The sequence below is a fragment of the Lagopus leucura genome, unplaced genomic scaffold, assembly GCF_019238085.1.
Source record: "Lagopus leucura isolate 7727_CA_CO unplaced genomic scaffold, USGS_WTPT01 Super-Scaffold_702, whole genome shotgun sequence".
In the NCBI taxonomy this organism is placed as follows: domain Eukaryota; kingdom Metazoa; phylum Chordata; class Aves; order Galliformes; family Phasianidae; genus Lagopus; species Lagopus leucura.
The window spans coordinates 3,714,170-3,735,960 of record NW_024962254.1 but is presented as its reverse complement, the minus strand read 5'-3'; the positions used below and the strand labels follow the sequence as shown (position 1 = coordinate 3,735,960).

Below are 21,791 nucleotides of genomic sequence, written 5' to 3'. Positions count from 1 at the left end.
AGTTTGCACTCACTATTTTAAAATGACTGTTTGCTTACCAGCGTCGGAGCGTTCCATGCAGTTGTAGGTGCAATCTTGGGTTGCCAGTTGGAACCACCTGTTAGTTTCTTTTCACTTGGTTGAGTCCAATTTACATCACTTCAAATACATTTGTAAAAGAATTGTTAGAAAAATAATCGATTTGCTTTTACAAAATGTGAACAATGTTTCCTCTTTGAAACTTTCATTTAGCAACGCTCATTCAGCAAGTGAGTTGAAGAAAGGTCTGAGGGTAAGGTAACACCCAGAGGGTGGTGACACACTGGAACAGGTTGCCCAAGGAGGCTGTGGATGCCCCATCCCTGGAGGCATTCAAGGCCAGGCTGGATGTGGCTCTGGGCAGCCTGGCCTGGTGCTTGGTGACCCTGCACACAGCAGGGGGGTTGGAACTGGATGATCACTGTGGTCCTTTTCAACCCAGGCCATTCTATGATTCTATGTCCAGGGAAAGCCACCTTAGCTTGATTCAAGCTCAGATTCCCTGGTATGGCTTAGCCTAGCTTACTTTACTGAAGTCAAAATAGTTTAGTGATGAACAACTACACACTAGACTTCTGCTAGAGTGACTGCAGAGTTGGCAATAGGCCGCCCCAGTGAGCATGAAATTTGCTGATCACATTCTCAACTTCACTGCTAGAACAGATGCCTGCTTTTCTAGAACAGGCCCTGCTTCAAAATTCACTTCTCTAAAGGTCAAGCAGAAGCCTGAGGTTTGTGGTCTCACATACTGTAGTTCTGCATGCACTAGGATCACAAGAAGTATTTAGAATGCGTGATATGATCACTACAACCTAAAGAAATAATCTGAACTCATTTCCCAAAAATACAGACAACCTGAAAGAACTCAGACAAAGGATGGCATCTTGCCACTGCTGTTACTCCTCAACCTATAGCCTTTCAAGCATCTCTTAATTTGTTACATCCCATGTGATGAGAATCAGAATCAAAGCACCACCCCAAACATGCTCTGAAGGGCAGATGACGCTCTGGGCAAGTTGGAACCTGTGCTTTCGTAAGATTTTACTACCAAGAGGAAAAGCTCCACTTATGATTAGGCATACTCACTTTTTAGTAGTTCCATTTCCAATGCCCAAATCTGTCACAAAGTAGAAAAAGACACTACTGAGATTTTATTCACTTAAGAATTAAATAAGTATTTATGTAAGTTGTTCAATACTTACTGCCTACGAGATTGGCTAAAGATGAATCCAGATCATCTGACACTAATTTGTTAGGTGGTACTTTGGCAACTGGAAGACTCTGGTTCTGGGAGGCCACTGTTGGTTTTAGTAGACCACCTAATTCATCAAAGCCTTGAAATGATAAACAAACTGATTTGAATCATAGGCTTCCCATGAACTTTGTGATATTCAGTTCAGCAGACAGCTAGCTCAACACAAAGGGTGAAACAGCTTAACCTAGTAGCAGCACTACAACGAACACAAGATAAAAGCACTATGCCTTTGGATAAAAGAGAGACTACAGAAAAAGGAGGCTTTGTTCTACTGATTTAACCCATGTGACACCTATTTTATATAAAACAGATTCACAACCACCACAAAACATGAAAAAAAAAAAAACAAAATTAAATGTATCTAAACGATTTCAGTTGTATCAAAAAGTGTTTGCTTTTAGCACTTCACTGGTTTGGCCAAAGCCAATCCAATATTGGAAGAGTTAAATGTCAGAAGGCCGGAATATTTACTTCCCAAATTCTCAGAAGAATAGAAGGGTTCTCAGTCTGATTACAATCCAAATTAATACCGTATTTTTGATGGTTCACCCTTATATGATCATTTCCTGAAGTGAATCTCTGCATCAAAAAGCAATGCACAGGCAACTGAGTGTGTTGATAATGTTTTGCACCGCTGAATAAAATTAAGAAGCAACTTTAACTCCACTTATTGCTGCAGTACACAGTTGACAACACTTAAATAATGCTGTTCACAGTGTGAAGTTTCAATGCAGAAAAGATTTAAGGAATTAAATGTTTCTTCAGGATACATACAGAAATAATGAAGTAGCCTTTCCTTACACAGTAAGAAAAAGCTAGAAGAATGCTGTTATTGATCCTTTAAAGCCTGCTTTCTTTTGTCAACTGGAACACTGTCATATGATTAAATACAGATTACGAGGACGTGTCACCTATTTTGGTAGAAGTCTTACCACCAGAATCTAGGACAACATTAGAAGACTTGTTTCCAAACACAGACTCAAAGTCAACATTAAGGCCAGCTGATGGCTGTGGTTGAGAAACAGGCGACGGAGTGAACCCTGCATGGAAAAAAAAATAAAGCAGTTGAATACTTGTGTGAAGTTTTCCTCATTAATTTGCCTTCTTTATGGAAAAGACAACAAACACACAGATTATTTCAGTGATAAAGAATGATTAGGAAGACCTCAAGTGATCACATTACACTCCAACATGGAGAATTTTCATAGGAAAAGAGCTGGAACTTGAACTCCTCCCAAGAAAAAAGCTTCTGTCTCAAAAGAATGCCAGCAGACTATGGAAGATCCTCCCCCACTGCTAAATCTCTGGCACTATTCGTACCATCCCTGTCTTTAACTAACTGCTTACAATTATTTAAGGAAAAATCATTGTGTTTTTGCAGGAAATGCAGCTGGTTAGATGCAGAATCTGTTTCAAAATTACTTGCCTCCACCTCTCCACTACTGAGCTGCTCTCAGATACAACTAGAGCACGATCCACACTACCCCAACACACCTGACTGTCATGCTTTCAATAACACATCCCTAATACTAAAATTTTAACAGTAGTTTTTGAGCACAAATTATTTCACTTGTTTCCTGCTGTGCACCTATAAAGCAAATATGATCTTTGTTAAGTGTTCTCCAGATGTTTTTTTTCCTCTCCACACTGAGAACTTACTGCATTGCAGAGCACAGTTTTAAGCAATACTAAATAAAGTTGATGGCTCAGATATGAAAGCTCATGTCTTCTGGTGTTACATACAGAGCACCACACACAAGTCTGTGCAGATGTATGCATCTACATCTCAAGTCATGCAATTATAGAAATTATTCCTATGTAAGAAAAAAAAAAAGAATGCTTGAAGTGTTGCAAATTAGCTTCTGGTTTTGAACAAATTCTAATGATATGTAAAAACAGAAGAAAGGGTTGCACACTTCAATAATAAAACCCCTCAGTGAGCTGCCCAATAGTTAGATCACTTTCAGCATGCTGACACAGCTCATTTCAGTCTTCATGTTCTCCTAAAATAAGTGAGACTTCACCTAACACTTAATGATTGATGGCGCAATCCTTGTACTCAAACTTCACAGAGCTGATTTGGGTCACCTTTCCTATTGGTCTTAAAGGAAGACAAAACTTTCAAGTCAAAAGCATCCACCAAGAAAATACATTTTTTCCATTAAGCACAAATCAAATAAGAACTTGGAACAGCATACAAGGACATGAGGGAAGCAGTAATGTGGGAAAAGTTAGGGAAGTGAATAAACAACAAAACAAAATGAGTATCTTTGTGACAAGTACAGCAGCAGGTTGTAGCAGGCCATTTCAGAGACTCTGAACTGCATATCAGAATTCTTTTGATAGGATGTCCTGCAAATCGTGCCCATACCAACAAGTCTGACATTGTAACTCGTTGTTCTTTAAAACATGGGCTTCAGTGGCACAAGTGAGATAACGTTCCCACTCTCATATTCTCAGGTGTTTCGAGCAATAGGAAGTGAGACAAACCAGAAGACAAAACATTGCTTGGTACTTTGTGAGTTGGGCTCAGTGAAAAGATCAAATCGTTCTCCTGGTATGATTCCAGCCGGTTGTTTTTAGTGTTTTTAAATAAAACATCACTTCATAGTGTTTAACAATTAGCTTTTCCACAAAACACAAATTGAAGCTGTTGCTAAGTCTCGCATAGCAGCGTTAACATCCCCTCCTCCTCCTGGTTTAGGCTATCATCTGTCACAGCCAGCAGCCCACCCAACTGCTGGCAAGGCGCCACAGAAACAGCAGCAATACAAGTTACTGTGCAGACATCACCTCGCTGCACAAATTAGACACATGTAATGCAGAGGATACCATCTGCGTGTTCTGTTGTGAACCTCTGTCCTCAGAACATCCCAACCCCTGTCTCACAAGCAGTGAAGGTGATTAATGCAGCAACACGTACAGAAGGAATCCTGAAATGGGGAGATACTCATTTCTCAGACTAAAGCCTTGTTTAAGCACAAACCAGAAAAAGATGAGCTACCTGTGACAGCACATCTAGCATAAGCACTGCTACAGAAATCAAAGTTGAGCCAATGTAGTAAGGCACTTCTGTAGCCAATAACAGACCTAATAATTCCAGGCACACGACACATTCAAACTTGAGTGTTTGAGGTGAGGCTCCATCCTGTTACCTACCTCCAAAGAGACCAGCTACAGAAGAAGGCTCACTGCGGAAATGAGAAGCACTAGGGAAAGCTTGAGGACCACAAAAAGAGTCTGATAAGGCATGTCACACAAAAGAGAGAAAGCCAGGAAAGGAGAAGAGGGAGAGTTACAGAAAGAGAACCAAGATACACTCTATTTGCTATTCAAATATTTAATTTCAGGTCAGTCTATAAATCCACATATACTCTAACAACATAGAAACAACAGAACAAAATTAATACAGGTAAGACATACAAGAAACGAGTTTGTATCATCTATAACTCTAAAGGGAAAAAAACACTTTCAACATTACAGCTAAGTTAGGATAAACATTTTTTTCTTTCTTTTTTTTCCCAGTAAATGCCATGTTTTACACCCTTTGGAAAAAAAAAGTGTAAAAACTTGAAGGCATTTTTCTTATACCTGAAGAATAACGATACAGCCCAACAGTGGATTCATATTTGGTTGCCACAAAGGGATTTAGTTCAGTGAATGGATTGTAATGATCTAAAGAATCAGAAAGAGTTATTTTAAATCCGTGTTCACATTATCACAGCACTTAGTTTGTGCTACTGCTAGAGCTGCATCTACTTTCATAGGTCAGTATGTCAGGAAGTCACACACTGCCTATAGACAGAACTTCGCAGAGTGAGATGCTGAAGGGGAAGGCAGTGTAACAACGCCGTCCGTCCTCAGCAGGTCAGGGCTGGGCTGTGAATGAAGAACGCCCCACAAACCCACCCAGCTGTGCACCACAGCCCTGCACTGCCACAGCTTTCTGTAGGGCTGCAGAACAAACCACAGCCAGGAAGCTGCTCTGATTGAACGGTAACTCCACTGCCAAGCTTCATTTCAAACGGTCACTCTGCATTTGCCTGCAGCCATACCAGTTTCTTAGAAGCAGGGGGAAAAGCAATTAGAAACAAACCGAGTCATTACACCACAGTTACAGCTCGGAGTATTTGTAAACTACTGCCTCAACCAACTGAACATCAGTGGGAATTCCAGAGAGGTCTCACAACAGGAGTTCTGCTCTGGAGACTCTTGCTTCTCCTCTCCCCACTAAGACAAGACAAGCTTGGAAACTCATCAGAATACTGGTGGCATCTCCAAAGAGATCCCTGGTCTTCTCCTTGTTAAGAAACAGAGCTATCAAATATCTTTCTTATAAGAAAGTCTGGATTCTTCTGAGATAAGTCCTAGTGAGGTTCAACCTGAGAAAGAAAGCCTTGTTGGTGCACTGAGACTGTCTTCAAACCAAGCAGTCTAAGAACAGAACTGACACATCATTAACTGATTTTTTTTTATTCCCAGAAAGCTAAAATACTGACAAGCAATCCAACTCCGAGGTACTTGCACCAACAGACACGTGACAGGGATTTCTGGTATGACAGCACGTTGAATCACCTCCAAACTAAGTTTTAATGTTTTTTAAGTGGTGAGTTCTTAGTTAATTGCCTGAGATGAACAGAAGACACATCAAAGCGTCTGTGGCTTTATCAGTTTTGCATGTTAGCAAAATTGCAGAAAACAAATCCCCTGCATAGAAAATCACAGTGAGCTCCAGCGTTCAAAAAGAACGCTTCAATCTGAGGAACAGAAAATTAATTCTCAGACACACACAGTATTTTACCTTAAAACTCCCAAGCATAAGAGCCTGTATTGAAACAAACTCAAACAAGTGCTTTAACTGTAACTGAGTTCCATCATCAGCAAGAATACCACCACAGTTAATATAAAGGAAGGATATTAACACTATTTTTAAGACACAACTACTAAATCAAATTCTAACGTACCACAAAAAACATCTGCTACTCTTTTTGGTTTCTCAGAAGCCCCCAAATACGTTTTAGAAACCAAAATAACAAAATGTTCGGAAATAGGTAATTAATTTAAAACGGTACTTTACCAACAAACATTTCATGTGTGGGTGTCCTACTGGTGAAAGTAGAAACATCAGAAGACACAGACAGATGAGCAGCATCGTTAGTTTTTGTAAGGAAAGGATTTAGGTTTGGAATGGCATCATCAACATTATCAACAGTAGCGGAAAAAGGATCTGTCCAATTCCAGAAAGCAAGAGAAAGAAAAGGGAGATGGGTTTAGTTGTATGTTACTTCCTAGGTATAGAAGAGTAAGAAGAGTTAGAAGAGTCCAAGTAGTATTGTTTTATCCCAAAGCCTCTAAATTTGGGACGAACTGGCTATTTAATTTTTAAGTTGACCAGAACTATCCATACATTCTCTGCCCATGGAAAAGTGTATTAGCTACCCTTTTGTTCTTAAAAAGAATTATTACTACCTTGGTTTTACACAACATGCTTCCTCTATATTAAGTGTAATACAGAAAATTAGTATGCTACTTATCTTTAAATACAAGCAGTTTTTGCTCTACTCAGTCATATCCCCCAATACTTGCAACAAGCTTACTGAAGCAGTGACTGCCTCCTACCATAGCACAACACCAGACTCTCAATGCAGGTCTACAATCCAGTCTACAAATGACCTTAAAAAAGTATGCAAAGAAAACCACCAGCTGCAATCCCAGAACAAAGTGCTAACTTTCTCTTTTCCATCTACTGATCTTGGAACTTGACGCTTTTTGTGTTTCTCAGCACCATGAAATTCTCAAGAGCTGGAAATATATCGAGGCACAGAAGCAAAGTCCTTACTATGAAACTTGTGGACATGTCGTTGGCCATGAAGAGAACTGCTCTGCTTCATAGAACCATTAATGTTGGAACAGAGCACTAAGATCACCCAGTCCAACTGCGGAGCCATCAGCACCATGCCCACCGACCTGCGTCCCTCAGTGCCACACGCGCACGGTTCAACACCTGCAGTGAACCCATCACCTCAAGCAGCCAGTTCTGAGAATAAACTTTTCCTAATATCCAAGCTGAGCCCTCCCCACACAACTCAAGGCAGCTACCTCTCACCCTACCATTAGATAAAGGCCAAGCCCACCTCCTTTCTGAGAGTTGTGGAGAGCGATGAGGTCTCCCCTATTCTCCAGCCCCATTTTATCACACTGCCTAGAACCACACTTACTGTTCTAGACAAAACCATATGCAGAAACGTCAGTAATGCTTGTAAGAGATCTGAGTGCCTCATGGTCTTGGCACTTAGCTTTTAAACCAGGTTGGTTTACTGATCATCCACAACTAGTAAATACTACTGAGACATAGACAGAAGTTTCAGACTGCCTCTGCCTGAATCTGATCTCCTGATTCTTAGCTATAAATCCTATACAGTTTGATAACATGTAGCTGCCAGTCATATGCAAATCCTAAAGAAAGTGAAGTTTTAAAATCATAAATGCATTATACTTCACAGACTAAATGCATTTGTATTTTCATTTTCTGCAAGCCTGAAACCTTTTTCAGCAACATTCAGTTTCTTCCACAGACTGCCTGGCTACATCACAAGTACTTTACCAGGCATTATTACTATTTTTTTTAATTATACAGTTACAAAAAACAGAGTAACCAACAGTGAGTAGAGAATAAGCACCCTAATTAATGTTCCATTTGTAATAAACAGCAGCAATACAAAAACCTACTAGCTTTTGTATGCCTTAGGCAATAACATTACCACCTAACATGTTGTGGACATGTCAAACAGCCAGGCACCTGAAATGAGTCCCTGCTGCAGGTATGTATCCTCTGTCTACTATGAATGCCACTTCAGAATGCACAGAACAAACTGATCTGACAATAAAACACAGCACTATCCTTTAATCAACTCCTGCTTGCTTGCTGTTGCTGCTTCACATTCCTCTCATTCTATTGGTTCTTCTTACAATTGGAAGAAAAAAAACAACAATCAGGTAGGATAAACTGATTTTTTCCACACTGGTACATCTGCTCTGCTTCTCAAGTTCTGATCACTGGCAAACAGCAGATCAAACAGCTGGGATGGTCCTCAAACCATCTCAGTAACAGCTCTTATAAAGGCTTCCTTTATTCTTCTTAGCCTTTTTTGTTTGTTTTCCACATTACTATTCTTGTATGAAACTACTGTCTACTGGAATTATTTAAACTTGTACAAAGCAGGGTAAGTATTAATTACCACCCTCTGTTCCCAAATGTCAACAGATGCATGTTGCTTTGTGTTTTGACTAGTAAAGAAATTGAATAAAACTTGAGCAGAATTCTCTCAGAAATGTCATCTTCTCTCTAACTCTTTTTGCTGGCCTGTCTCACCCCAGTTCTAAACCAGCATGTTTACATCTGAAAATCTGCCAATGCCTGTGACAGAGATAACTGATAATTAATTGGTTTGGATAATTCACATCATTAAAAAAAAAAAATTGAAAATTCAATTGCTGTCTCTCCTGACAGCAACACTGAACTGTTTCTAAAGCCCTGTTTCATCTCTGAATACACACGGTGTCTGCTTGTGACCGTGGAATCACTGCACCTTCAGGTGATCTTCAGGCATTAGTAACTCAGGTGCATTCAAGAAAGTTATTGGAATTTTGCAGACTTCTACCTTCCATCCATCCAGCTCATAGCAACTTACCTGAGAGAGAGGAATGACTAACATTTTTCTGTGGCATCCCTTACAGTTTAGAGAAAAGAAACCAAAAACATGCAATAACAGAACTCACATTCTAGGAATTTCTAACCTCATTAGGGTTTTTGCCAGATAGCAGTGAAAGGCAGCAACCCAAATAAATTGGGTTCATCACACAGTTTATCCTTTTATCACATACCTAAAGGATGCTGAGTAAATCTCATCAGCAGTCACAGAATCACAGAATCACCCGGGTTGGAAGGGACCCCAAGGATCATGTAGTTCCAAGCCCCCTGCCTAGCAGGGCCACCAAACATACACATTCAGATCAGGTTGCCCAGGACCCCGTCCAACCTGGCCTTAAACACGTCCAAGGACGGGGCATCCACAACCTCCCTGGGCAGCCCGTTCCAGGGCCTAACCACTCTCCTAGTAAAGAACTTCCCCCTAACATCCAACCTAAATCTTCCCTCCTTCAACTTGGATCCATTTCCCCTAGTCCTGCTGTTGTCAGCCCTTTTGAAGAGTTTACTCCCCTCCTGGGTGTGTCATTCTTGTCATTCTTGTTCACTGCAAGTCAATTTGTACCTGATTCGATACTCTTCTCAAAGTCCCTGAATACACCAAATACAAACATCATCATCTCATAAAATTACCTAGGGGAGCGATGCTGTGCAGTGGTTAGAGCACAGGACTGGAAACAGCTCAGGTTCCATTCTTGGCTCTGCCACTGATTTGCCACATGACTCCATGCAAGTCAGTTAACTGCTCAGATTTCTTCATCTGTAAAATGTGGAAAGCACTTCTTATCTACCTCACTTACGTGAAGTGAGTGTTCGTGTCTGCAAAGCTCCACAGATTTGTTTTTTTAATGAAAATTAATAAGGAAATGGTGATCCCAGAATTTTAACTTACAGCTTCAGCAGACAGCCTGAAATCTTCAGTTAAAGGAGTTAATCTTAGAAGTATTTAGAAACGTCATGAGGAAGCAGATACACCAACGATTATTACAGAAGACTCTTACCAGAAATAACAAAACACTGAACAAACAAGGACCTCCAGGCTCAATTTCAGGTTCTTAATACAAAAAAGTGGTAAAACTTAACACCACTTGGTTGTGATATGACCATCATGAGGACGACAACCTCCCCTTCCATCTCTCACCCATGAGATAATCAGATAAATAGAACAAGCTGAAGCAGAAGATATTCCCGAAAGCAAACAAGATGAGCCAAAACATTTTCACAGTGTCTGAACTCTAAGCCTAACAGGCATCAAAATCTGTATGCGTAACTTGATGTGTTCCCCATTGCACCTTTCTCCAAAGATGCTCTGCTCAGCAAAATGGAAGGACAAGTCAATTTTTTCTTTTCCCTGGAAGGTACTGCATACATTACTATCGTTTCCATCAACCAGAATTATTTCCCTACAAACCAGTAGGAGAAGATACACAGGACACCAAGTACACACCAGAAGTAAACAGGAAAGAAGAAAACATACACTGCGTGTCACAAACTTCACTTAGGTAACTGGGAAGACTTAAGAAAAGCTCATAAAGGAAAGTGAAACTGCAGAAGAGTATTATTCCAATGCTTATGAAGCTTTCTGAAGCAGCAACTGCCATTTTTCAGCAACATTAAGCAGTTATTATGCAACTATTTCCAGATAAGACAATAAAATTTGACACTAAGCACCATTTATGAAGAAGAAAGCTTTATGCAAGGTTTTTAAACTTTCATTCAGTATAACCAACAGTGCGAGCAACCAGTACCTGTTACCTGTACCAAAAGTATGCTGGGACTCTGCAAAGCAGAAAAGAGATGAATGGCAAGTGCTCTAACTAATTTACAATAGCATCATGACTTCTGAGACTTGCCTTGCCTTCTAGATTTAAGGGTGTGCTCATATCAGTAAGACCATCTAACAGCTCATTCATCATATCTTTCTTTTTGTAGTTAAATACAAATTCCCTGCTGTATTTCAGAGGTGCTTGTTTTGGTTTTGAAACCTGGATCTGGACTGCCATGCTTTCCAAACACGTTTGTTTCAATTGCTTCTTTTCAGGTCTCATCCAAATTCTTACCTATTATAACTGGAAATTTTGCAAAATTGATTTAACTTCAGTCTACATGAAATAGTGACTTGAGAAATTCCACATTCAGCATTAGTATGCAGTGGAGTTCAGTATCTGACAGACATCTTCACACAAAAGGATTCTCACAGCTAATTTTCTGTAGCTTGCTACACGGTCCCTGAAGGCAGCAGTTATGAGGATGACTCTGCTGGTCAATGACTAAAGGCACATCTCAAATCAAGATTGTTTGTAATAACCACATGCTTCTATATCGTAATCTGTACTCAGATCTGACTTGTTCTCTATTCTTCTAACCCATTCTTAACTTGTCTCTGCAAATTCTCTTCACAAGTTTTTGTGGAACAAACAGCTCACTGTCTGGGCACACATTTCACAGCAATACAGGCACAGTAACTGAAAACTTCAAGTCAAAATTCTTACCTCCCCAGGTACTTCCTACTTGTGGAGCAGCAGATATAGGATGTACAGAAGGATGAAAAGTTGGCTGCAAATCAAGCAGATCATTTGGCAGCTTTGAAGTGCTACAAAGACAAATCAATACAAGCGTTTGAACTGCATCACGGTTCTCAAAGCAAGGCAAATGCTAGCAGCTGTCAACAATAAAGAAAGCTTTGTAACCAACTAGAAGTTATAAAAGTTGATGCAACTAAACCAAAATAATGAAATTTGCTGAATTGCACATTATGTTTTACAAGAAAGGGTAAATACAGAAAGCTGTGTTACACCAAATGACTGAATCAAGATGTCTAAATTATGACCAGCTTTCCCATCTTCCCCATAGTCTAACAGGGCTAAAACATCTCAAGATCAAATGATCTGCAGCAGCTTTTAGAGGAACCTCATGAAGCTCCATGCACTGTGGAACTCACTTTAATGGGTTACAACAAAGTGTTACATCTAAACATAACAAGACCTGTCCACTATCAGCTGCTCAGAAATGAAAAACTGGCTTACACTTGTGAGATATTAAAGACCTCTGGGGAAAACAAGACATTGCACACTTGAAACACTTGGCCAACTGCTGTAGCAACATCAGCCCTGCAAAGTAAAGCTAGTTCACACGTACCTACTGGTCTACTCACAACTAAACTGAGATCCAAGAACATATGAAGATTAAGAGTGAAGTCTTAAATACAGCTGTTGCAATGACTTCAAGAGTAACAGGGATGATAAAACATTTAGCAAAGAGTCCTTTTCATACCCCAGATTTCTCTTGTTAAATAAACAAAACTGAAGCATTGGTGTTCTCCAAGAACTTCCCAGCACAGTGATAAATAAACCAGGACTGGCACATATGGCTATGGACAGATGCTGAAGCATCAGGGCATCCAAGGATTGTTTGAAAACAGACTGGAACAGAGATTAAAGACTAGAAGAGACACCCCAGATTTCTGCCTATCCTCTTGCTGACTCAACTGATTGTGTGATTCAGTTTATTATTTCATTCCAGTAGAGATCAAGAAATCATATTTTGCTACCACTGCCCCTATTAAGAAGCAGCTCTGCTCAGCACAGCTTTGTAATATGAAGAGTCAAAACAATTTTCAAGTAAAGATTGCTCAAGTTAACAATAAGGATTAATCAGAGGCATTCCATCCAGTAGCAAGCAACTGAACTTGCAATCCAACAAATCCACTTCGTGTACAGCTTCTGCTGTACAATCTGTTCTTTGCTCATTGCAGTAATACTGCCAGCAACTGAATTTAAACAAAGACAAACTAGCATTTGTTCTTCAAAAGAAAATGCTCTTGTCTTCAGCATGAAGCATTTCTAGCCATTTGAAGAAGCCTTAATCAGATGTTTTTGTTTCAGACCTTGTAAGAAGGAAGATCAGGCATTCAAAGTTTGTAGTTCAGTGCATACTGCTACTTCAGATATTTCAGTCTCTAAACTATTTAAACAAATTTCAAAGCAGCTTTTCAATTATCAACACTGACAGATTCTCTAACTCCTTACACATGATTCAGCTATTTTCTTCATTAAAGATGTAAAGTAACTTCCTACAGTAGTTTTCTAGTGGGGAAAGATGGCTGTACAAGTACTGACTACTTTTAAACAACAGCAAGAAGTGAAAGATGATAAGTGGATTCTTGCATGATTTCCTTTAGGAAATAAGCAACCTCCCTTTAGGATTACGATCCATGAGTCAGCAGTGTGCGCTTGCAGTCCCAAAGGCCAACCTGCTGGGCTGCATCAAAAGAAGGGTGGCCAGAAGGATGAGGGAGGTGACTGGCCTCCCTGCTCCACTCTCATGAGGACCCACCTGAAGTACTGCATCCAGATCTAGGGCTGCCAGTGCAAGAAAGATGAGGAGCTGCTGGAGAAAGTCCAGACGGCCACAAAAATAGCAGAGGGCTGGAGCACCTCTCTCATAGAGAAAGGCTGAGGGACCTGGGTTTGTCCATGCTGAAGAAGAGAATGCTCCAGGAAAGCCTCCTTGTGGCCTTCCAGTACTTGAAGGGAGCTTAAGAACAGGAAGGAAACTGCCTATTTAAGTGGTCCCATAATGACAGGACAAGGGGAATGACTTCAAACAAAAATAGGGGAGACAGATTAGATTAGGAAAAAAAATTTCATAGAGAGGGTGGCGTGGCATTGGTACAAGTTGCCCAAAGAAGAAACTGGATATGCTGGAGGTGTTCAAGGCCAGGGGAGATGGGGTTCTGCTGGGTGGCAACCCTGTCCACAGCAGCACAGGATTGGAGCTGGATAGTCTTAAGACTCCTTTCAATCCAAGACATTTTGTGATTCTATGATCAAATCCAAAACAAAATACACCTCTGGAGAGCCATTTCCTTCTCTTGAACTCACGGAAGCGCTGTGCTCTCTGCTACCATCTCATTTGACAAGTATTTATAGAATGGAGCTCACACCTTTATGCGTGCTGTTCCTGCTAGTCAACAGTCAGGATCAGTGCGCAGTACGTACTCTTACACTGTCCCTGCAAGTTCCTGCAGACAAATGTTCCAGATACAACTCAATACTGCAGAACCTGCTTCTTTTCCTTCCAACCCTGTTTTCAGGCTCTCCTTCAACTGAAAGTCTACCAGAATATTTCTTACCACTCAACTTTTAAATACCTAGAAACGCAACACTGAGTTCTGCATTATTAAGACCTTCCCATACAGAATTTGACCTTACATGAATTATTAAGACCTCCCTACTGAAAATTCGACTTCTCATGAATGAGCCTGTAAGGTTCTTCAGGGGCACGGCATGTGCATTTTTCCAGTCCCAGCTGCCTGGCTAGCCTATCAACAGCTACAAGGCCTGTAAGCAGTTCATCAGAAACCATTCTGCAAACAGAAGATGAAGACACACTACACTGCTTTTTTCCCCCCCCCAACAGCAATAGGGTATTTTCCTACCCACCTCACACAGATAATTTCTTTTCACATTCCTAATGAACTCCACACCCAAACAACCTCCTCCAATGTACCCTCTGCAGAAATTGAAATATTCCGGTTGCACCCCAACTCACAGTGAAGCAACAGTATTGAAACATACCTGTTTGAAGAGCTAGGAGTAGAAAAAATATCAATGGCTGGTGTAGTCATTATGCTTCCTGCTGCAGTTGACACAGGAGAAGCTGCGGTTGTTAAAGAGGTATGAGGTTTCTTTGCCAGTTCTTTTAGACGTTGCTCCTGTTGGAAAAGTGAGCTGGCATAAGAAATCCAGAAACAACATTTGTGTATATCAGTTTGGAAGCAAGTAAAACAAAAGTTAAATATTTATTTTTAATTATTTCCCACGGTAAAGTATGTTTGTTAAACAAGGTAATTACTGGAGACACTGCCACCACAAACCCTTCACAAGTTGCACGGCGTATGTACATATGATTTCACCTCCAGCACTTTGACAATAGCACATACTCTGTATAACTCTGGCTTTTTGCTCTGCTCCTACAAGAGCCTTAATAAAACTATCAATAAGAGCACAGAAAAAGTGTTCTGAGTTAAAAATTTCTGATGCCTACCTTTAAAGCTTTCAAGCGAGCCTGTTCTTCCTCTAATGCAGCTTGTTTTTCCCTTTCATCAACTTTCGTGAGAGACAGGCCAGTGCTTGCAAGGGAAGAAACTGCATTGGAAAGGGTGGTAGCCCTAAAGTAATTGGATGAGAGTAAATCAGGCTGTTAATAGGTGACACGTGATAGCAACATGTGAAGAACACTTTGCCTGCATCCACCCTCCTGCTCAGTCTCCTTTTGAATTCTTTGAAGGACTGGTTATGTCACCACACAACACAAAGCAATAAGCTTTCCTCAGATGTGCTACATGAAGCGCAGAACAAAAATACCACGAAGAGATACCATTCACTCTTGTATGCTGAGCTTTGGGTTTCAATCTCTTAATTTTCCCCTTCGAACTCCATCACAGAAATTGATGCCTGAAGTTTTTATTTTAGGCTAACAGGAGAAGAGTAAACATGCATTGTGCTGATTCACAAGGATTTCTGACAACATAGACCCAAATTCAAACTGTTGACCAACTTAATAGATTTAGTTAAAAGAACTGTCAGTGCAACCAATATATCACAGAGAAAGGCGTCTATCACCAAGCTTAAGAATGTGCAAAAAAGACTAATTCAAATACTTCACTTCTAAAATACAGTAACCTCACCAATGCCAGCAAACCAGTGCAAAAGAACATGTAAAATATGGCTGTGTTATTGTCTGGGCATGCAATAAAGAAATGCTATCTAATTTAGCATGACTTCCCCCTTCATCCCCCAGTACTAAGCTGCTTTTATTTGAACATAATGAAGTTATTTGCCTAGAGGATTTCTCTAGATTGTACTGGTGTTTTAGCAAGCATTTGCAAACCAGTGAATGCCTTAATCTCCAATTACTTTAAGCAACCATTTTTAATTTAAGGACTTCTGGAAACATTTTCTTGCTTCTGACAAAGGATTACAATTGAGATGGAAGAGTCTAAGGACACTGACAGATAAATGCTGCTTATCTTGCAGAAGTCTAATTATTAACAGAAAATGAAGATTTATGGGCAGTAAATTAAAAAAACTGCTTCTCTTCAGAAGTTCAAGATTAGATGTGAGAAGCTGAACTACTGAATGAGGGATTCTACAGCAAACCTTTGCAGCTCTTCAGATTCTATTTCTGTTGATCTGGAGGAAATTGCCTGAAGTACTCAGCAAGACATGTAACTCCCTCTTCTATTGTTACAAATGCAACCTTCACTTCAACAAAACCTACGCAAACTTTATTTTTATAATCTAATCTCAAAATAATGAATTTAACATTGGCTTCAATTTTTTCTTTAATTGTAAAGGATAAGAACATAAGCACCTGCTTGCAGCTGTAGAATCTTTGATTTTCTTTCCTTCTAGAGAAGCTAAGTGTTGCTCCAAAGCATCCAGAAGGCTACTTGGTGCCTATGAAAAGGGAAAAGACAGGAAAAAAAAACCCTAAGGTAAAGCATGTCAGTAGTTAAGACTTCCAGAGAATACAGTTGTAAGGACTAGTACAACTCTAAATACTTATGTCACATCTTGGCATCCAATAGATACTTAATTACTTTAAATATAACCTGAGGTTGTCTCATCACTGCTTTGCTCTGTGTAAAATGACTCACAAATACTGAAATATGTCAAGAGACGTTAAAATTAACAGCTAGGAAACAGCAAACATCAGAAGTAGCCAGTATTTCTAGAGACTAAGGAAATTGTACCTGAAGTCCTTCTCTTTGTGCACGTTCTGCAAACCTTCAGAAATGATTTCTATAGGCTTGCAGCCAAAGGAAGCTTGGTAAAAACCGTACCTTTATAACATCATGTAAAAGCTTCATTATGTGAACTTACAAAGACAAATTGTGTTTTCAAGCACGATGGAAATTACACTGTCACAAAACTCAATTAGAGTATGAAATAAGTGGCCCCTAACATTTTACAATAGCATCATTGGAAATGAAAGCCAGGCTCTGACAGGAGTTGGATTTAATCAAACTCTGAAATAACTTGGTGACAACATACAGAGGAAAGCGTAAGTGAATGCTATAATGCCAAGTCTTTCTGATTATGCAATATCAAAACTGACATGTAATGACAATACATGATAGGTTTATCTACCTGGGAAAGATCTGGTATGTCTCCTCTGTCAATTCCAACTTGCTGTAATAAAACAAATAAGCTTTAGAACCTGTTTGCATTTAGTGAAGGCAGTGATGCTCAAAAAGCAAAGAACATTAAAATGCAGTCAAATAAAAAGCCTAACTCCATACACAGTTTAAACCTCGATAAACTGAATTCTGTAACTGTTGGTTGTAATTAGGATGGTCTTTTGCTTAATGTACACACATTCAAAGTATGTGCATTGGAGACTTTTTACACACAACCTGGAAACAAAGCTGAATGAGAATCGAGTATTCCGGAATTGTAAGGCTGGAGACCTTGCCTGTCCCATGAATTACAGGGTAAGTTCTCAGATCTACTGATACAGAGATGTAATTGCTAAAATAGAGCACCTTCAAAGCTATTAGAAGAAGCTTTCCTTAAAAGCTATTGCTGTCCTTCTAAAGTGTACATCAAACAACAGTCTGCAGCAGGATGTACAAACTCTTACAGTAGCAGATTCATACTCTTACCAACTGAAAGGACAAATGTAAAGCTTTGCAGCTTACCTCCTGAAAAATTAGGAACAGTAAAGAAAAGCAACAGCAGAAGTACATCAGAAATGAGAGATTTCTTAATTCAACAACACTTCAGAATGCAGCAGATGACATAAAAAAAAAATTTTACAAGGTAACTGATTTTTCGGTCTATGAGTTAAATAACTACAAGAGATAACTGAAACACACTTACTCATCACTGTTTCTTATTTGTTAAACTTATTTAAAACTCAACAGAATCATGGATTGCAAACTAGAGTATATAGAAAGTAATAGATTAAAGACTACTACCAACATTAAGAAATGAAGGACATTTTAAAATCCTGTTTTATCTTTTACTTAAGAGGAATGTGCAAATCTACAAGTCCTTTGCAGCCAGGTTTTCCAACACAGTCCTCAAATGATCTAATCACAAGGACAAAGACAGATGACAGGAATGAAATTCAGCTGAAAGGAAGCAATATTTGGTTTATGAAAAATTCAGCTCTGTCAAACAGAGGGTAGAGTTTGGCTGAACGTGGTTTACCTCTGCAACTTTGAGGAACTCTGAAATCCGTGTCATTCTAGTGAGGAACTTCTTGTATATATCAAGGCCTTCTTTGCACTGGTTCTTTTTCATATCAAAGTACTTTTCTAAAAGCAGGAAGAGCACACACATTAAATAAGGAATCACACAGCCTGCAGTGTTCCTGTGCATATTTCAAAGTAGAAGCATACAAAATGAGGCAAACACAAAATGCCTGCAGATTCGTTTTGCCATGTTAACTGCAGAAGTCGCTATGCCTAACTCACACCAAATGACAAAAGCTCCACTGAACATGAACTAATGATCATCAGCATGCAGTTCCACCTTACCTGGCAGGTACTAGATCTCCCACATTCATAAGTACCCTGAAGAGGATAGTCAGGTCTAAGAATAGGTTCCCTTTCTTGTGGGAAAAAAGAGGCAATTTTGTGGTATGACAATCACAAGTCTACTTTATACCAGCAGCCAGCTATCAGGCAAGATGTTGGTATTTTCTGTAAGACTGATGCCTTTTTTTTTATAGCACTGTCTACAACAGTGGCATGCAACAGATTGCAAAATACTGGTGCTGGAAGTGGAGGGTTCCACCCTGCCTTCCTGAAATAGTGCTTTCAGGCTTGTTTCTATATTGAGCTTCAGTCAAAACATGAATGAAAGCAACTGTATGCAAGTTCTTATTACTAAGAGAAAAGAACCAGTCTGTGACTCAAGACTGGAAGTTTGACTACCCTTCATTGGCTAATTCTGGGTTTTACTTCCCATTCTGCAAGCAGTGTGACAGCAATCAGATAGTTAGATTCAGTCACGGAATTCAACAACAAGCAAGCGAGCACACTATAGTGAACTGAATTATTCCTAGACAGGCTCCCTTGTATCTCCAGTGCATGCAACTGGAAGAATTTGAAGTGGGAAATCAATTCCCCCTAAATACATGACGCTCTCCAGAAACATAAGCCAACAGATCATTACAAACAACCAATGCTAAAGCTTCAAAAGCCAAGCAATCAGTAATACTGTGACTGCAAGTTTGTAACTGATGATAACCTACTGCATTTAGAAACAAACAAAATAGGATCATGTTTCTTCAAGAAAAGTCATTGATCGTTTTTGCCAATCAGAATGAGACAAAGAAAGCAGCCTTGCAAAAAAAATATCTCAAATTGACTTTGCTTTCAGAAACTTACTGATCCCTGTATATAACACATTGACTTGGGGAAATATGTAGTATTTCAGTATTTTACAATAATGTTATTTCAATTTCTTTTAAAAAGAGCAGATATTTGCAATGGTTTGCTGAGCTCCCTCCCCAAAATTAGGCATTGCAGAAAGCAGTTTTATTTACCCAGGAGGTTAATAATCCCTTCGTTATATGCCGCAAACAGTCTAATGGCATCTTTGAAGAGAAGCATGAAGGCAGCATTAATTACACCATTTGTAAGTTCATTGCTATTGACCTAGGAAGATCAGAAAAAAAGTTAATTTGACTGAATCAATCCCTCATTGGAAAACTTAGAGTTGAACTTGAGTACTCTATCCAAAATCATGCTCTCATCGGCCAGTAATAGAAGATAAGCAGAAGAGTAAATCAACAAAGCATTTCTCAGCAGAAAAGCTCCATCCTTTTGGCAACTGCTTTTGTTAACTAATATTAATGTTAACTAATGTAGTGAAAAAGACACAGAAGAAATAATCGACCTTCACATGTACAAACAAGCATTACATAATGCATGTGATTAATAACACTTATTTAAGACAAAGGATTTTCTTGCACTGAGCATCATTTTTTTCCTGCTTTCTTGAGATCTATGAACAAAATGCATTTTGCTTTTCAGGCTCTACACGAAACACAGACGCACAAGAAGAACACTGAGGCAAGTTCAAGACCTTGAACCTTAGCACATTTTACAGCATTTCCTTTTTTACAAATCAAACATATTGCATCTGTTCTACACATTGCTAAACTTACATTGAAGTCAAGAAGTGCATCCATTTGGTTCTGTATAATTGGTACAGTTTTTAGGAGTTTTTCTGTGCTCATTGTTCTCATTACTCCATCAGCCCTGTTGAGCAAAACAAAAGAGAGTTCAAGAGGATTTTGCAGGCAATTACTGAGAAATACAGAAAATAAAGCAGGTCAGTGAAAATGCTTAAATTTGAGTGGTCATACAAAGCAGGTATTTGATGTTTAAGAATGCTGTCTAGACAATACAATAACTGCAGTGTTACAAGAGCCACAGTTTTTGGACAAAACATGACTCCAAGACAAATTACTCTGAGGGAATGAAAGTGGTATTTAAGAAATCTCAGTTATGATACATCCAGTAAAAAAAAACAGCAAATACAATGAAAGGTTTTTTTCTGAAGTTTGTTTTTATCTATGCTTTTTCTAATCACTTGGTTATTATTTCATGTCAGCCTAGATCATTTTCAACTGAAAGCAAAGAGAAAGAAAAACAAGATACTGTGATTTCAAGCTTTTCCAAAAGAATTACGAAGACTACAAGAGACTTGCTTTTAATGGCAAACTATCAATATCTGGTCATTTATTAATTGACCAGACTAGACTTATTTTGCTAGGCATTTAAAAAATGCATTGAAAGACTATTAAAAATATTTTAAAAAGCAGCAACCAAGGAAGAGATTAAAGCACCTCAGTGACAACAAACAACTGCTGTAAGACAAACCAGGCAGCCTTATAGTTCATCTGCATGCATAGAGCAAACCAAATGTTTCCTGGAAGTGCAAGTCTCCAGTGCATCTGCACAGAAAAGGCCATGGCTGCTCTCCAAGCTGGAAGGCAGCAGGGAGCTGGCTGTTTTCAGCTTTGTCCTCCAGCAGTATTCTCCCTCCTGACAGCCAACAGCAACGGCAATAAGCCTCGTGTGACAGGGCACGTGTGCAGAGCCCTGACAAAAGCTGAGGTGTGGACCAACAGACTGCTGCCCCAAAGCAGTTTGTGCTGTTCCTGGAAGAACCCTCAGGCACACACTGCTGTAGGCTTAAAAACTGATTCCAAATGAACTGTGCATCTCTGCTGTATCTAGCGCATCTACTGCACCTGTAGCCACCAGGCCACACACAGACTTGGTGTGTGGGAAAGACTAAGTTTTGTGTCATTGGGACTTCCATCACTGCTGAACGCAAAAAGATTAACAGGAATATGGGGATTATCATTACAGTTTTAAACTTTAAAAGCCACTGTGCACAGAGAATGAACAAGGATAGAAAGATTTTCAGCCATCACCAGTACACTTTCTCTGGCACTTGTGATGAAGGACATTTCCCAATCAGCAGCACACATGTTACCTGGTTACTGGTGCTCTGCACTGTGATTTTACACAAAATGTGTACCTGGTCTCAAGAGACTAGTTTCTCTTCATGGCACTCAGTACTGACCAAGTAAAATATTCTGCTCTTTTGTGTGTCCTGGGACACACATAAGTGAGAAAACCAGATGCTGCTAGATAACTTCGCTAATATCTTCCTAAGCACACAGCACTGACATGTAACCAAAACTGATGTTTCCCACTTCAATTACAAAAGGATAACAAAAAAAACCTCAAGGTAAGTAAAAAATAAGATCAGTTCT

The 21,791-nt window shown here is 39.5% G+C and overlaps 1 protein-coding gene across 3 annotated transcripts in view; it reads right to left on the bottom strand.

The window, feature by feature from the left end:
- Window positions 1-21,791, bottom strand: part of PICALM (phosphatidylinositol binding clathrin assembly protein) — a 63,500-nt gene that overhangs the window by 11,321 nt on the left and 30,388 nt on the right. For all 3 annotated transcript variants that reach the window (XM_042862469.1, XM_042862468.1, XM_042862470.1), the window contains exons 5-16: window positions 20,169-20,262; window positions 19,545-19,656; window positions 18,203-18,309; window positions 17,138-17,179; window positions 16,359-16,444; window positions 15,030-15,153; window positions 14,561-14,697; window positions 11,474-11,574; window positions 2,206-2,313; window positions 1,221-1,352; window positions 1,105-1,135; window positions 39-138 (exon numbers count right to left, since the gene is read on the bottom strand). In XM_042862469.1, the coding sequence (XP_042718403.1) occupies window positions 39-138; window positions 1,105-1,135; window positions 1,221-1,352; window positions 2,206-2,313; window positions 11,474-11,574; window positions 14,561-14,697; window positions 15,030-15,153; window positions 16,359-16,444; window positions 17,138-17,179; window positions 18,203-18,309; window positions 19,545-19,656; window positions 20,169-20,262 (1,174 nt within the window). The remainder of the gene's footprint in view (window positions 1-38; window positions 139-1,104; window positions 1,136-1,220; window positions 1,353-2,205; window positions 2,314-11,473; window positions 11,575-14,560; window positions 14,698-15,029; window positions 15,154-16,358; window positions 16,445-17,137; window positions 17,180-18,202; window positions 18,310-19,544; window positions 19,657-20,168; window positions 20,263-21,791) is intronic.